This window comes from Microtus oregoni, unplaced genomic scaffold (genome assembly GCF_018167655.1).
Source record: "Microtus oregoni isolate MIOR12 unplaced genomic scaffold, Mior012 000022F_ref0000154, whole genome shotgun sequence".
Classification (NCBI taxonomy): Eukaryota; Metazoa; Chordata; class Mammalia; order Rodentia; family Cricetidae; genus Microtus; species Microtus oregoni.
The window spans coordinates 458,158-476,058 of record NW_024543081.1 but is presented as its reverse complement, the minus strand read 5'-3'; the positions used below and the strand labels follow the sequence as shown (position 1 = coordinate 476,058).

At 42.4% G+C, this 17,901-nt stretch overlaps 1 protein-coding gene across 1 annotated transcript in view; it reads right to left on the bottom strand.

Annotated features, from left to right (window-relative positions):
* Yaf2 (YY1 associated factor 2) overlaps positions 1-17,459 on the bottom strand; it is a 64,430-nt gene extending 46,971 nt beyond the window's left edge. Inside the window, 2 exon segments of the mRNA XM_041672047.1 lie at positions 16,571-16,696; positions 16,974-17,459. Of these exon segments, the coding sequence (XP_041527981.1) occupies positions 16,571-16,696; positions 16,974-16,999 (152 nt within the window). The 5' untranslated portion in view covers positions 17,000-17,459.
* Between the last annotated feature and the right edge of the window lie 442 nt (positions 17,460-17,901).

Below are 17,901 nucleotides of genomic sequence, written 5' to 3'. Positions count from 1 at the left end.
TTAAGTTAACAGTACTAGTTCATGACAACTGAATGGTGGTTCTGAGCACCTCCTTTTCCTTCTTTTTTTTATTTTTTTTAATTTTTTTATATTTATTTATTATGTATACAATATTCTGTCTGTGTGTATGTCTGCAGGCCAGAAGAGGGCACCAGACCTCATTCCAGATGGTTGTGAGCCACCATGTGGTTGCTGGGAATTGAACTCAGGACCTTTGGAAGAGCAGGCAATGCTCTTAACCACTGAGCCATCTCTCCAGCCCCCTCCTTTTCCTTCTTTTGAAAGGGAAGTTATTCCTTCTTTATTACCAATGAGCGAGGTTTAAGTAAAAATTCCTCTTTTACATTTTACCAGGTGCAATTCTGATCATTCACGTTTACAGTAATCCCACCTCACTTTAAAAGTGCATGTTAAGCCAGGCGGTGTTGGCACACACCTTTAATCCCAGCACTCGGGAGGCAGAGACAGGCAGATCTCTGTGAGTTCGAGGCCAGCCTGGCCTACAAGAGCTAGTTCCAGGACAGGTTCTAAAGCTACAGAGAAACCCTGTCTCGAAAAACCAAAAACTAAATTTAATAAATAACTAACTAAATAAATAAATAAATAAAATAAATTGCATGTTAAGACTACAGAGATGGCACAATACGGACATCTGCCGCTAAGTCTGATTATCTGAATTTCATCCCCAGACCCCACCTAATAAAAGAAGAAAACCAACTCCTCAAAGCTGTCCTCTAAACCCCACGCGCAGAGACAAACACACAAACACAGTAAAGTGACACACAGACTGAGAATGTAATTCATCTGCAGAGAATCTGACTGTATGGTTCAATATCAGCACTGAAAAAACTTTAAAAAGTCACCTCCACAAGAGAAGCTTCCTCCCCTTGTCTTTGTGTTTCCCATATTGTCCCTGTGATCACATATCTTATCTGGATTATTTTAGCTTAGATCCACGGGGGTAAGCGTATACCTGACTCCCTGTTCCAGCTCTGCTACCTCATCGGGCACCAGTCTCACAACTGCATTTCAAAACTCACCATCAGATCTAGAGCCTCAGCTAGTCTCTGGAGTGCTTATGCTTTAAATAACTTAGCACTCACAGAACCGGGATCAAGCCCAATGTCCTCAGTGCGCTGATCAGCAGAATGCTGTGAGTCTCCCTCCTAAACAGAGACAACAGACAGAGGAGCTTCCCCTAGCCACACACGCTCCCTCACAAAGATCTATGTAACTGTCCATACATTTCAAAGCTACCGGATTTAAAAAATTTTTGACACCTAAAACAACCCAAATTTGGGGAGACATTATTTACATTACATTCTGTAACTACAAGTAAGACCTACATTTAAAAATATAGCTTTTCCCCTTCTCCAAAAAAGTATGGTTTTAAAAATAGATATTACTAAATAATTATGCCAATCTTCTTTGGGCATCAAAGCTAGTTAACAGCATAATTTTATTCATCTTCCTACCTACTAATATTAATCTCTTTTATTTAACTTATAGATGCAATTCAAAACTGTTGAAGAGCCGAAGACAAGCAAAATGCAGTATTATCATCCCTTACAAACTAAAGTATACACAAAAATTCTCTACCCGTGAAAACAAATGTTAAACTGGATTCGGTAAATGCATGTCATGTATTTATCTATTATACAGAACTTCATGGGGGAAAGCAATCTATCCTGCTTCTGCAACACTCCATTCTCCAGGGCTTCTTCTTCTACTGTTCTCTCCTCCGATTCTTTTGTGCTCATCTTCTACCACTGGAGGGAGCGGACTGGGGACATTTCTCCAAGGTCTCCCTAAGTCTCTTTTCTCATTTACACAGTCTACTCTCTCTATTATACTTTTCCTCATCCACTTCCTTGGCTTCTACCTAGTCATGCTTGCCAATACATATTAATAGATATGCATTGATAGCTTCTCTTTCCTAAGCTCTTCTCCACATGTCTAACTGCACTGGATCTACCCTTTCAGACTTCCTCTAGGCACCTAAGACTTCACAAAGATAAAAGTAAACTACTGCCTTCATGACACTTATTGACTCGAAAGTCTACTTATGCAATGGTGTAAGTCAGCCAGACTGCATCTGAGATTCCTTCTTCCACATAACCCAGTCTTCTACTCCTATAACCATACCCAATTAACAATCAAGTCCCATAAATTTTCCCCTAAATATATTTAAAATTCATTCACTTCCCTCTGCACTAGAATTGTCTTTTTCATACCATACTAACCCTTGCCTAGATTGCTGCAATTTTTTCTCCTAAATGATCCGCTGAAGTTTGGAGTCAAGAAGCAAGTGTGATGAAATAAGAATAAAACACTACTGGCTGTGGTTCTAATCACACACTGCAGTGATGGTGAAAGAAAACTGATTTTAAAATGCTTAAAAATAAAATCTCAGAAATTTAAGTTCTTTTATCCAGTAAAATGGGGGAAATAAAATGTACCCCATGTAACTCAAAATGAAATGAAATAAATGTTCCTTAGAAAACAAGTGGAAACAAGTTTAAGGCAATACCATAATGAGATAATTAACAAAGGTCTCTATAGTTCCTATGTAAGATGCAGACAGGCAGGGAGAATTTCAATTAACACTCTACAATCATTAGTGACCGACACATATTAAATACGCTACACTGCACCCTTTACCACTTTTACTCATCACCAAAATCTCTTAGGAAATAAATGGCAAGGTGAGGATGTAGACCAAAATGTGACTCTTGAACAAATGGTTCCCTTAAGAAGAAAACATTCTAGGAAGGAAGGGTGAAACAAAACCAACATTCCTCCAGAACACAACCATCATTTTAGCAGAGAATGCTTTCGCGTTTGCTGCTTAACACTTCAGCATACTCTGCTCTTCACACACACTACTGGGGTGCTGCTCAGAGAGTAAATGTTAAACTTACTGTTCTGGTCACGATGTCATATGATAATCGACATCGCGAGACTAGAAAGTCCATTTATTCCTACTCTCACCCCTCCTGACACACACAAGCAGGAGGAAAGGGAAGAGGAGGTGTAAGGACAGGAGGAAGGTAGGTAGATTAAAAACATGTCGCTGAAGCAATCTGTGAGAAATGACTCTTACGTTCTGACAGCGTGGGTTAGCACACTGGGACCCACGTGTTTTGTACTCAGGACTACTGCTGTACCAGCACTGGCACACCTGACTGCTTTAGCTAACACTTTTAAGAATAGGGCCTGTGCTAAGAACTTTATGGTCACTACTTTCATTTAAAACTGAAGAAAGTATTTTATAATCTCCATTTTTAAAAATGAGAAAAACTGATAATAAAAAGTCAGAAAATGGTAAAATAAAAACAAATTTAAAAAGCTTACAAGAGGAGAAAACAAAATAAAAAAAATACTCAAATCTAAGAGTGGAACTCCAGCATCTACAACTTAAACACCATGCTGCTAACTGCAGGGAACTCTTACAATTTAGATTCTTTCAATGTTTGCTTGCTGTTCATTATGACATTAGAGACATGTAAGAATTAAAAACAAGTACACATGCTACCACAAGTCTAGGTGGACTGTGAAGAGCAGGACATTTCCCACCTTGGCCAGAGCAGTAACACTCCCCTGCTGATTCAGAAGACTTGCTAAAACTTCTGCTAAGAGACAAGTATTTCCTAAGTGAGTCAAGTATGGAGCCACAAGCCTTTAGTCCCAGCAGAGGCAGGCAATCTCTGAGTTCCAGACCAGCTTGGTCTACAGAGCAAGTTCCAGGACAGTCCGGCTACACAGATAAACCTTGTTTTGAAAAACCAAAAGCATTGTGTCTGTCAGGTACTGAAATAGCCCAAACAAGTGGTCATGCTTTATCTAAATTAAATGGCTGTGATTGGTCCAAGCAATCCTCCCTCAGCTTCCCACAAGTTGGTATTACAGATATAAGCCTGCTCTTTGGTTCCTATTTATAGGAAATATGTTTTATGTTAGAAGTTACCAATAAATATCTAGGTATGAGCATAATTACAAGAAGAAACCCTTAAGATGCTTGTTAGGGAGTTTACATTTTACCTTAGTTAAAGACCCTAGACCTCCAGATACTTTAATCACAAATTAACTAGCTATTGGCCTGGCCTGTCTCCACACAGTCACCTCCATCACCAACATATTAGACTACAGCCTTAAGTCCAAACACAACACAAATAAAAGAAAAACACAGTGAAGACCTCATTCTATCAGATTCCCAGCACTACCAATTGGTTCTCTAGGACAATACTACCAATATCTTCCAAATGCAGCTGAAAATCCCAAAAGGAGTCTGTACCCAACAGTGCCCTGAACTCATTTAAGAACCTGAACACCAAACTCCTACCACAAATCTCTGAGTCTTTCCTCTGAAGACTGCCTGAGACCTCCTGGAGATCAAGCAATCAAAACTAGCATGTCCCAGGAAATGAGAATGCATTCAAGGCTCCTGAAAGATCCCTGCCAACCCTAAAATCATAGTTCTACAATTTTCTAAAATAAACAGTATTATCAAATGTCTACAGAATCTTTTAAAGTAGATGATTGTCAATGATAGAACAACTTATGTAACAATAGGAAGACTAGAAATCTTAAGAATCAAAACACTAGAAGTTCAACAAATATTTGGTTAAATGAATACTTTCTTTAAAAATCATAAGAACATAATTTTATTACAAACTTTAAATGGAATAATTTAAGGAAAATATGAGTTTTAAACCAAAGGTTTCATTAAAGGATTTAGAAGAAACTTTTGGTTTAAAATCTTTGAATGAGCAGGGTAGTGGTGATGCACACCTTTAATTCCAGCACTGGGGAGGCAAAGGCAGGTGAATTTCCGTGAGTTTGAAGCCAGCCTGGTCTACAGAGCTAGTTCCAGGACAGCAAGGGCTATACAGAGAAACCCTGTCTCAAAAAACGAAACAAAACAAAACAAAAAGGCCTAGAATGACAGCTGACACCCCAATGTTGCATTCCCACTAAGTGACTAAGTGTAATAGCACTCTAGGTAACCCTGAGACACAGTAAAGTGACGTTTCAACTAGTTTTATAAACTCTCTACCAAAGAAGAAAGAATAAAGAGACCAAGCAGCGGCCAGAAAACCTGCTGAATATCTATCTGGCTCTGGTACCGTGCTGTGACTAGATACTCCTCCTTCCCAACCACAGAGACTAGATTAAGGCAAATGGAAGGCTACCTAGGAAGGGAATGTGACCAAAGTGAACCAAAAATAGTAGGAAAAATGGTCATTCAAACTAACCTGGCAACAAGAAGCTGTTGACATGTCTTCCAGAACAGTGAAAGCCACCACTTACTACTTAATGCTATTTGTTTTGACTGCATGTATGTATTTGCACCACATAAAGGCTTAGTGCCAAGAAGGTCAGAAAAGGACACCAGATTCCCTAGAACTTGAATTACGGATGGTGTGAGTGCCAGGAACGGAATCCAGTTCTTCTGCAAGAGCAACAAATGCTCTTAACCACTGCCACCTCTCCAGTTCCCCATGGACATCCTCACACCCCCCCCCCCCCCGCCCAATGAACAAATACCTTAAATTGAAGAAGTCACTCAGGAACTTAAAATTTAGTCAAGGAACATAATACATTTCAAAAAAATGTCATAATTTTACTGTTGTCATTTTTAGTCTACATAATTTTTTGTTTGGTTGTTAGGTTTGGGTTTTGTTTGTTGTTGTTGTTTGAGAGAGTCTCTCCTCATATCTCTGGCTGTTCTGGAACATGCTATATAAATTAGGCCAGCCTCAAACTTACAGAGAGCCTTCTGCCTCTGCCTTCCAAGTGCTAGGATTAAAGACATGTGGCACCATACCTAGATCCAGACTATATAATTTTCAGAAACTGAATAATAAGACCCCAAATATTGCAAATGAGATCATAAATAATAGTAACTTTCCAAACTACCCTTTAAAATACTAAGGGAGAACCTACAGGATAGCTTAGCAAGTACAGGTCACTGTTGGGCAAGCCTGATGCCTGAGTTATCAACAGATAAGAAAAGAACCAATTCTCAATGGTTCTCTTCTAACCTCCATGTGGACACACACACCAATAAGTCAGAGAATTTTTTAAACATTAAGGTTTTCTATACAATATCATCCTTATTATGAAGACAATAGAAACTTATGAACTAAATAATCTGATAAAAACCTTTTAAACGTGATCTTAAAAATGTTTGGAAAACTCATTAGTCATAGAGAAACAAGAAAAATTAAAGAAATGTTAATTGGAAACATTTAAATATGTAGAATGCTCCAGGTGCTTTCCTAGTTTGGGAGGACCGAAATGAATAAAACATTATCTGCCCTAGAGAGCAGATAAACATCTCAATAATTTTACTGCATTTTGATGATTCACTAGGAATAATTACACAGCACAACCACACTCTCACAAATTTCAGTGTGGGAAAGGGTAAAGTGTTCTTCAGCAGTACCAGCTGAGAATACTTCAGTGACACCTCACAGAACTGATTAAGATATTTGTGCTGCCTCGACAATTTTACACAAGCTAGAATCACTGGAGAGAAGGGAGCCTCAGTTGAGAGATGCTACCATTAGATCGGGCTATAGGCAAACTTGTAGGGCATTTTCTTAATTAGGGATTGATGTGGGAGGGCCCAGCTTATTGTAATGGACCTACCTCTGGACACGTGGGTCCTGGGTTCTATAAGAAAACAGGCTGAAGCCGGGCAGTGGTGGCATATGCTTTAAATCCTTGCACACGGGAGGCAAAGACAGGCGGATCTCTGTGAGTTCAAGGCTCGCCAGATCTACAGAGCAAGTTCCAGGACAGGCCCCAAAGCTACAGAGAAACCCTGTCTCAAAGAAACAAAGAAAAAGAGCACGCACAAGCAAGCGAGCAAGCAGACTGAGCAACCCGTGGAGAACAAGCCAGTAAGAAGCACTCTTCCATGGCCTCTGTATCAGCTCCTACCTCCAGATTCCTCCCAGTTTGAGTTCCTGTTCTGACTTCCTTCAATGATAGATAATGATGTCGAAGAGCAAGCCAAATAAACCCTTTCCTCCCCGACTTGCTTTGGTCATCGCGTTTCATCACAGCAATAGTGATCCTAACTGAGACATATACACGGCAGGAAGTGAGGCTAGGAAAATAATTTAGGAATGACTTACTACGGATTTGATGTTATAGAACTCTGTTGTCCACACCTGAAATGGCCATTGCCATCTTTGAAATCACAGAAGTTGTGACTGTCGACTGAGATCTTCCTAGGACTGGGCTCACTAAGTTTGGCCCCATGCCAAAGCCTCAGTGCCTGTTGAGCTCCTTAGTGAGATGGTCTCTACCAGGTACATGAACACTGAGAGAATCTAAGTGACCTAAATCAGCATAAAAATCAGGCTCCAAAGGTGGTGAAGATAGTGCTGGAATGATAGCTTAGCAGTTAAGAGCACTGGTTACTCTTCCAGGGGACCCAGGTTCAATTTCCACATGGAAACTTCTATAGCTCTAGTCCCAGAGAATCTGACACTCTCTTCAGGCCTCTGAAAGTACTGCACACATGTGATACATGCAGACACGACAGACACCCATACACATAAAATACATTTGTAAATGAAAGAAAAAATTAAAAGTGCTAAAGCAGTCAAGAAGGCCTGTCATGATGGCCACTCAAAGACATGTGTGATAGGCTAGTTTCTAGGAGAAATGCTAATAACCAAATTGAGTACTTGTGAGCCTCTGGGAAGCTTCAGTAAAGGTACAAAGGGTTAAAAAAGAGTAAACTTGTTCCAGGGGTGGGCAATTGTTCCCAGAGTATTCTATGTACTCAACCACCCTGGGAAGTACAAACTGCTCTCCCAGTTTGGGATCTTTCAACACTCAGGTGTAGCCAATGAGAAAGCAGCAGCTAGCAGTAGTACTGCCTGCTTAGAGCCTGTGGAGTAAGCAAAAGCACACCTCCTGAGGCACTAGATCTAGCCCTACCTCGCCCCTGGGGAATGGGAGGTGTCAGTTAGCCTCAGTAGCCCACCTGATACACACCTGAGAGGAGAGACCTCAATTAAAGAATTGCCTGTATCAGACTGGCTGTGGGCATGTCTGTGAGGCATTTTCTTAGTTGCTAATTGGCATCAGAGGGCCCAATCCACTGTGAGCAGTGCCATCCCTGGGCAGAGGTCCTAGGTTATAAGCTAAGTAGTGGAGCAAGTCACCGGGAGCCAACAAGCAAGCAGTTTTCTTCCAGGTTCCTACCTCCAGTTCCCTCAATGATAGACTATACTATGTAAGACATAATAATCCTTTTTGTCCCAAGCTGCTTTTGGTCAGTGTTTTATCTCAGCAACAGAAAAGCAAACCTGGACAGGGACAAGGAGTGGGGATGCACAAGACACAGGGAGTTCATCCATGACCATGGGTTAGAGGAAAATAAGTAATATTACCTATGGAGCTGCTCTATCCAAAACTACTCTTGAGAAAACTGATGCAAGTGATGGGATCTTTCATGCTGTTCTGGACCCTGCTGCCCATGTTTTCTTCCTATTAGCAGCTGAAGACCCACTGGCACTTGCCTCGCTTCAATTACATAAAGTCTGAATGTCACACAGATTTAGAAAAGAATCTTGAAAACATGGAAGAGCAACTAAAAGAGCACAAATGAGAAAATCAATTCACATAAGGCACATGGGCCATGGACACTACAAAATTCTTGAGTTTATGGCTGAATCAGGTGCCAGTAATAAGGAAACTGAAAAATATCCACAACTGTCTATGCCTACAAACTTTAAAACCATGGTTAAGAATTTTCATGAAGGTACCCTGCATGGATGAAAAAAAAGCACTTGTGGAAGTCACAAGGTTACTGGATAAAAATTCTAGTGCCAGGCTAGGAGGATCACTGAAGCTACACAAATCAAAAAGGCTGGTGCTGTAAGTTGTATGCTAAACTAGATGTTAAGACTCTACTACTGAAAACATCAAGAACTTTGGTTGCAGGACATGGGGAATCAGGATAGGCTGAGTCCAAAGCATACTCCCGACTAGCTATGATTTGTAGTACAGACAGGTACTACAAAGGCTGCTAAAGAATTGTTGCCCAAGGTCTTACTCAGCAATGTATCCTGCATGCTAGCACCATCACTATGCCAGGCAAGCTGTGCCCACAGATGCAGAAGTGTCATGACTGATAAGAGAACACTCAACCACCTTCCAAGGCCTGCTCCAGTGAAGAAACTTAGGTTTGGAACTATAAGTCAGGATAGGGACCCATGGCTGAGAGGTCATAAAACCTATGGAGAAGCTACTGCTGTGGTTTTGCTAAATGGATATGATGTGCCCCCATCAACCTGCCTTTTATGTTTACGACCATGGATTATGACTGCTGTTGGCCCTGGTCAAAAAACCATCTTTTTGTAGGGTCAGATTTCTGCAGAGACTCATCAGCAGTCAAAGTGCTGAGGATAAGTGACACTTACCATGAATAATAGCTCAATGCTCCACCCTAAATAAGAGAAAATGACATCAAGGCTCAGGGATCATGTGGAAAGGGGAGCACAAGGAATGAGATCTAAGAGACAGAGGACAAAGTAGAATGTTGAGGAACTCTGTTCTCCAGCCACTGCCATCCTGAAATCAGTGCGGCTGCACAAGACTTTCCTAACTGAAGGGGCGACAGTCCAGGAATCAAAGATTCGCAAGCCACCCTTCTCCTGTGTGAAAATATACAAACACCTGGTAGAGGGGGGTCTCTTCTTGGGGGTGCATGCTCCTCTACTGGTTTGCCCAGCTAGCTGTAGAATCGTGTCTTTGGTCAGTTATTGCCTCTCTCCCCGAGGCGAACAGAATCAGGACTGCTGAGAACAGCACGGATAGCTGAGCGCCATGCTTTGGCACTCATCGTTTATTTAGTTGCCAATTTTTTTAAACATACAAGGACCAGCATCAGTGTAGGTTTTGTAAAAGATGTGTGCAGCATTTTGAGAAAGAGATCAATTAGTCTAATATCACATTATCTCATGGAAAAAATGGCATAGGATTCTGAACTGTAATAACAGAAATGAGAGACAAGCCATGGAAGATTGTACATGAAAAATAAAAGTAAGTTTGAGACAAGGTTAAGACAATGATTGTTTCTAGCTTAGGTCCTAGAAAATGTTTATGACACATACAAGGTAAAGAATATAGAAAAGTCAAATATGACTAGGTTAAAAATTAATTTCAGAGACTTTCTAGGAATAAAGGAGTGTTGGTGATATCAAAGAAATATTTTAATTCAAAAACAAAAGCCACCAACACGCAAGACCAAGAAGGTGACACTTCAAAGAAGACTAAAGTAAAGTCAACAAGTTTTAGCAGTTAAGGCAGACCATCATTTATTAGACTAAACAGGAAGTACAACGAATATCTGCTCAAGTCAGCCTCCTATGCAGGAAACACAGGCCTGTAAAGCTATGGGCCAGCAGTTCAGTTTTTGGTCTCAGGATTTTGTCACACTCTCAAAAGCTACATTTACATGGACTTTGTAAATATTCATTTATTTTTATTTTATGAGTGTTTGACTGCATACATGTATATGCTCCACATGCAGAAGAGGTCACCGGATCCCTTATTAGCAGCCATGTAGGTGCTGGGAATCCAATCTTGATTCTCTGGAAGAGCAGCAGAGCACTCTTAAGTTCTGGGCCATCTTTCAGCCCTGTTTATGTGTTCTCTTCTATGTATATTGTTTGGAAATAAAAACAGACCAAGCTCAGTGACAGAGCACTTGCTTTACCACTGACGAGACCTTGCATTCTATGTCCAGATGCTAGTTTATGTTTAAACACATCGCATTTTAATTAAATGATATATTCTTTATAAGGAGAAAGAACCTCTGCATTTTCCAAAATAAAGATAAGTTTGTGTATAGTGATTTTTTTTTTGGCACGCTTCCCACATCCGCTTAACCAAAGTGTGTTCTGTCATACCTGTCCATGCATTTAATTTCTTGCACTACATTATCTTGGTCTAAGAACATGAAATATATTTAGGCTCCAAAACATATGTAAAAGAAGAAGTTGTTTTTTCTTTAAAAAAAAAAAAAGAAGAAGAAGAAGAAGACGACAGTGTCTTACTTCATAGCCCAGGCTGACCTCAAACTTGCAATGTCCCCTGGCTACTTCCAAAGCACTAGACCAGAAAGCATGTGCCACCACACTCAGTCTCAACTCTGCTTCTTCAAGGAATTATAAATCTTCTGTTTACCAAGTAGTTATTTCTTTTTCTTTTTATTGTATGCATTTGTGTTTTTCCTACATGTATGTAGGTGCAAAAATGCTGGCTTCCCCTGCAATGAAGTTAGACACTTGTGCTGGGAGTTGGACCTGGATCCTCTAGAACAGCCAGTGCTCTTAACTGCTGAGCCATCTCTTCAGCCCCAGTAGTTGTTTCTTAAAGTTAGTTGCAATGGAAAACCTAAAAGCACCATCAACTAAGTTTTCAAGATATTTCCTCAAAAATCTGTCTATTTTGTACTTTGATTATCCACGTATGGCTCTTTAACACCATATTGCATTGATTATCAGGGAAAAAAAGTTCACCAAGTTATACTGATCTTCCAAATATGGAGACAGTTCAAGAAAATACCAGAAATTACATTCACTGATATCATTACTTATCTTACCAGACAAAAAAATATGGAGAAAAGCAAAACGTAAAAGGGCTGTATACAAAAACTTTTGAATATTCAGAAGTACCAAAGCTCATTATTTTGATTATGGGTTTTCACTTGGCTTATATCACTAATAAAAAAAACACCATCAAATTTTCTCTTGACAGAGACAAACTCACTGCGCTTACTTTCAGAAAATACCTGTGAAAGACTCACATCTGAATAATTATGATCGTCCAGGTTGCCTTTAAAGTGAAAGCAGCCCTTCACGTAAGTGAAAACAGCAAGTTGGACTTGCACCAGAGGCAGCACAAGCATCTTCCTTTGTCTCCAGCAGAAGAGCTACACATGTGCTTCCCGTTTTGTCAGACTACCCGTTACCTGCTTCTTGGGTGGGTTTTCAGCAGAGGGTGGGGAAGGGCACACTGACTACAATGGCATGCGGTTCTGCTTTGACTCACACTGAAACGAACATTTTCACATTTCACCACACAGTTAACAGTGAGAATGATGAACAACAGCTCAGTGCTGTTAGGAAAACAGCTTGGACATCACAGATTAACTATTATAAAATAAGAAGGTTCCTCCTTCCGCATTCTGAAAATTATTACTAGATACAATCCAAACACTTAATCCCCTTCACAATTTCCCTACTAAACAACGAATTTGTATGAGTTCTTTAACCTAAGATAAACAGAGGATAAGCCCTTGAGAATAAGTACCTAAATAACAAGTGAAAGTGTTCTTCAAGTAGTGGAGGATAAGAAACTGTGTGTTTCAACAGAAAACCCAGACCATTAGATGGCCCTTGTTTTGCTTCTTTTATTTCTATACCAAGTGTCTATAAAAAACTGGTACCAAACCTCAAACTAACAAACAGAAAGCCACTGTGACAGATAATAGCTACACTGTAAACACTTTCACCTGATACAGGTGGTTGCTATAGAATTTCTTCAGATGTGTACTTTATAGTTTATTCCTACTTTATAGAAGCTGAAATAACCTTTTACCAAGAGTCAACTCCTAACCATAATACTGTGTTAGCTATAAAGTATACATATTTTAATAGGTAATTTTATCTCTTCCATCACACTAAAAATATAATACCTCACATAAAGAATTTATTTTTTATTTATTTTCTGAGTGTTTTGCCTGCATTTATATCTATATATCGTGTATGTGCCTGTTACTAACAGAGACCAGACGAGGCCATCAGAGCCTCTAAGACTGGAGTTACAGAAGGTTATGAGCTGCCAAATGAGTTCTGGGAATGGAACCTAGGTCCTCTGGAAAAGCACCTGTGCTCTTAATTGATAAACCACCTTTCTAGCCCCTTACTACAAAATTATATAAAGCCCAAAGTGTTTCTCACCCACAAAACACTAACAAAAGCAAAGAAACTACAATTTCCTCACTACAGGGAGTACCTATCTCAGATCTGTACAATCAAAGACACTAGAGAAACTTGGTGCAAAGCTCAAATGAGACATGGAGTTATCAGACTCCTGCCCACCATAAAAACCAGCACTTTTCTACTGTGACATCTTCATATCTCCCCAAAATGAGACCAAGAAGACACCTACCCTGAAAAATTACATTACCAGGCATGCCTGAATGCCTGTAGGACTAGGATGACTTACGAACTAGCATTAAGACAACAGTTCATACCAAAGTAAATGACTTTGTCACTTTTACTTCTAACTATCTGCTATCCAAATTAAGCAAGAAATTGTCCATTCCTACATGAAGATATTCATCTTAATTCAATCATCCAGCAGTTAATACCTTCCAAGGTAATACTTAAACACTTTCCTTTCTATTACCTTTCTTAATACTTCCTTACTACTGAACAGTTCATTTCCTGAAGTCTCCAAGTTTTTATTATAATACTTACTTTAAAACAGCCAGCTATATAGGAGACTAGGCAGCACCTCTGACAACGTAGTGCCTGTTTTTTGGGATTTGGTTTTATTTATTTGTTTCCTTTTAAAATACTCCCTGTCTGAGGGGGCTCATGCCGGTATTCCTAGCACTCAAGAGGCTAAGACAAGAGGAATGCTGTGAGTTCAAGGTTAGCCTGAACTTCAGGGCAAAGCCAACTCAAAGGAAAACTGTCTTTTTGATCTCTATCACTGTTAACATAAAAGCATAATATAGAAATTTAAGATCCTTGAACTATCTTCTTATGCATATTCTAGATTTTTTAAAGAACTACACAAATTTAAACTAGTTATAAAATACAAAATGAAATTCAATAATAGAAATGACATGTTATGTCCAATCACATTTTATTCTGACATACTTGATAAGTATATAACCACAATCAGCAGAATGATATAACCTACTGAAGATGAGTCAAAGGAAACAGCCATCTGTTCTAATATAAAGCATCTCAATCAGTTGCTTAAAAAAAAATTACACATGATCCAGGTCAAGGTGGCACATGCCTGTAATCCCAGCACTCTGGAGGCAGAGGCAGGTGGATCTCTGAGTTCAAGTCCAACCTAGTCTATAGCGCAAGTTCCAGGACAGCCAGGGATACACAGAAAACCCTGTCTCCAAAAAAAGAAAATTACAGATATATGTATACATATATAAATACATATCTATTCCAGTACAATCTTGAAAGAAACACCATGAACCCACCTTCTGTAGTGACCTGACATTTCAGATGGTTTAGGCTTAACCCCACACTTGGCAAATAAGACAAATTCGGTTCAGAGGCCTTTCTGACCCAAGGGATCCAAATACGGGTAATGGTCATACAAACAAGGCTTTGGCAAGCTGCATCCCTAGGCTCTGCAGCTACCCACTCCTGCTGTGGTCCTTGCCAGCTTTATTCTTTAAATCCTCTAACTGCTAATAAAGATGTCAACTGCGGGGAATCATTTCTCCCAACCACCAAAACTTTGGTTTTTCATCTGTGTTCTGCGCCCTTTAATTGTTTTCCTATTGTCCTGACAAGGACATACTCGGCACGTAATCATATCTACTTATTAACAATGACGTGTTCTGCTGCTCTGTCTGAACGTGGATTCCACTCTCAATTTCAGAAACAGCAGAAGGACAGGTAACAGAAAGCAGAGAAATGAGAGCTCTTATAGTCAATTTATGGCCAAAGTCAAAAGAGAAGAGATAATGCAGAGAGAGGAAGGAGAAAGCCGAGAGGGTCACAGTGCAGAACACTTACTTTTAGGAACAGAGTGTCCCTTAGACTTCTGGTGAGTTGCCCAGAGCCTCTTCAGTTTCAATCCAAATGACAATGCTTCTCTGAGTCCTCAAGTAATGTTTCCACCACTAAAAATTGGATCTACAAGAGCTCAGATATACTGGTGAAAAAAAAGGTGTCAGGGGCCCCCAGGTAGGCCTCTGAGCCAACTCCCTTGTGTACTATACTCTCCATCCAGATGCCAGGTATTCAGCCTGTTGCTTCTCTTCCCAGTGGCACCACCTACTCTATTTCTCGGGGCACCTCTAACCCCAAGACTGACTGTAGAGTAGGATACCAGCTCCCCCCCCTTCCATGCTGTCCCTGCAAATAAACAAACAGGCCCTTCTAATTCCAGCATTTTTCTAATAGTGACAAAGGAATACGGGGGACAAAAAAAAAGCAGCAATATAGCAGCAGAGATTAGGATTATAGTAACTGTCTCTATTTCAAAATGCCTGCCTCCCAAAAAAGTCAAATGTTCTACATATTGCTTATTTATAAATACATAGATATACAATTATATATGCTAACCCATTCCCAGCCTTACAGACTTATAAAGATACATCCTGCTTTTCAAAACATTTAAAACAGGAGTTCAAAAATAGCAAATAGTTTCTCTTTTTAGAACCTTTCCTTTAACTTACAAAGTATTTTAAAACTTGCTTTTTTATGAACATGAAACGCTGAAAATGTTATCTAATGTAAATAAGAATTTACTGTAAAAGCCTATTGAGATTTACAAGACAGGTGTGTTAAAAAGCAACTAGGATTGTAGAAACAATAAAATCCTGACACGTCTCTACACTTAAATTTTTAATAAAATTCTATGAATTGCATTCAAAACCAAGATAAGTCATTTTTAGAAATAACTTGGACTACTTAGAATATGTCAAAATTATATAGGGACTCTTTTTCAAGCAACAAGAAACTTCCCAATGTTCTTACTGTGCTAAAGTGTATTTTAATAGGCTTCATAGGCATCAAAATAAACACTTTATCTAAATATTGCTACAAATCACAAAGATTCTAGGAAGTGAATTCAAAGGCTCCAAGTGCAGACAGATGGAGAATGTCACTAATTCTGAATTTCCTAGACTTAATCTTTGTGTTTATCTTTTAAAGACAATTATGACACACAACAAATTTAAGGCTCAAAACAGGCAAAGATCACGTTAACAAAAAAAAAAAAAAAGATCGTTCGTCTCAAGAGATTCATATATTCGGAGTAAAAAACGTGTTCCTGAGTTCGCTTCTCTACTACTTCACTGCAAAATATTACAGAAATAGAACAAAAACAAGACGCAAAACCTTGGCCTGACCCTTCCGGACGTCCGTCACTAAGAAACTTTAACCTATTCCGATCCTACAACGAGACACTTTTTTCCCCCCGAGGGTCGAATGACACCGCGGCCTTTCCTCCACCCTCTGCCCCCACCCCCCTGCACACTAACAACAATGTGGCCGACGTCTCCGTGCCAGGCTGGGGAGGGGGCACCGCACCGGCCGCGCACAAGAATCGCAGCCGTCAGCGACCCCCTAGCACCATTCATACTCCGCAGCGGTCGTTGCGAGCGCTACGGCCTCCGACCCCTTCGCCGCCGCGAGCCACGGCGGAGCTGGGTCGCGCCCCACCGCGGCCGCCGCCTGGCTGGCCGCCCCGCCGTCCCCGCGTCACGCGGGGTTGAGGGCGCTGGGAGTGGGGTGGGGGAGGACGCCGGCCGCGGGCGCGCGGGACTCACCGGGTGGAGGTGCCCTTCCGCACATCGCACATCATGCACTTGAAGGCCTCGGCGCTGTTCCGGAAGGTGCAGACGCTGCAGTCCCAGTAGCCCTCATCCGAGGCGGGCTTCGGCTGCCGCTTCGGCCTGCAGGACACAACCGGACACGACGCCGCAGCGCGGGGTCAGCGGCAGGCCGCGCCCGGCCCCCGTGCCCCGCCCCGCCCGGCCCGCGACCCCCGCCCCGCCCCCCTCCCCTCCCCCGGCGCCGCGCAGGGGGGGGGGGGAGCGCGGCCGCTGACCCAGGCCGCCATCGAGGCCCATTGTGGGCAGCAGCCGCGCGCCGCGCCCCCCCCCACCTCCCACCCCGTGCCGCGCCACCGGCCTCGCGGACCGCGGCCGCCGGCGGGCCGCCGTACCCTACCTGGTGGGGCTCTTCTTGTCGCCCATGCTCGCTGCCGACGCGCGCCTCGGAGCCGCGGCCGGTCTGTCAGCCGCCCGGGGGAGAGGGGTCGGCGGAAGCTCCGAGGCGAGGGGGCGGGGAAGGCCGCGCCGCGAGCTGCCGCCGCCGCCGCCGCCGCCGCCGCCGGATCCCACGCAGCCTCCAGCTGTCGGGGAAACTCCTGCCCGCGCGCACGTGACCCGCGCCGCCCAACCAGCGGCCGCGCCGGAGACTTCAAACGCGGGGAGCGCGGCCCAGCACCCGGGGCGAGTTCGCGGCGCCTCCTCCCCGCCTCCCGCCCGGAGCTTCCCAGGCCCCGGAATCCCGGAGGGGCGCGCGATGGCAGGCGCTGGCAGAGGCCGGTGCGCTTGGGCATGCGGCTCCCCTCGCCCCCGCGCGCGGCGGGGACTGTCACCCTTCGTTTGGGGAAGCGAGACGGAAGCTCAAGGAAAGGTTCGGTGCCCTGCTCTTAGCTTACATAATTCAAACATGACGAAACCACAGGGTCTGATCGGGTTTTCATTCCAGAAGCGTTCTCTCGGCCTCACGGGGCTCTGCAGTGGCTTGTTATAAAACGGTGCTTCTCATGACAAACGAGCTTGCTGGTGCCCTGAACACCCACGCCCCATACATACACACACACACACACACACACACACACACCGATCACTTAATTTGAGCCTGCTGGAGACATGCATCTCAGTGCTAGATGGTCCTTTAAATTCTGGTTCCGCCTCGCCGACCGAGCCGGTAACCCACCGCCAGAGTTATCATGCCTTCGCTCTAATCAAGAGACGACCTTAGCGTGGCAGTCGGTGACTCGCCAGCAGGAAAGCTGCACCCTGAAGAGAGAGTAATGAATGTCATCCCTTCACAGAGCCCTGCCTTCTTTACTTCGGTGGAGGCATAG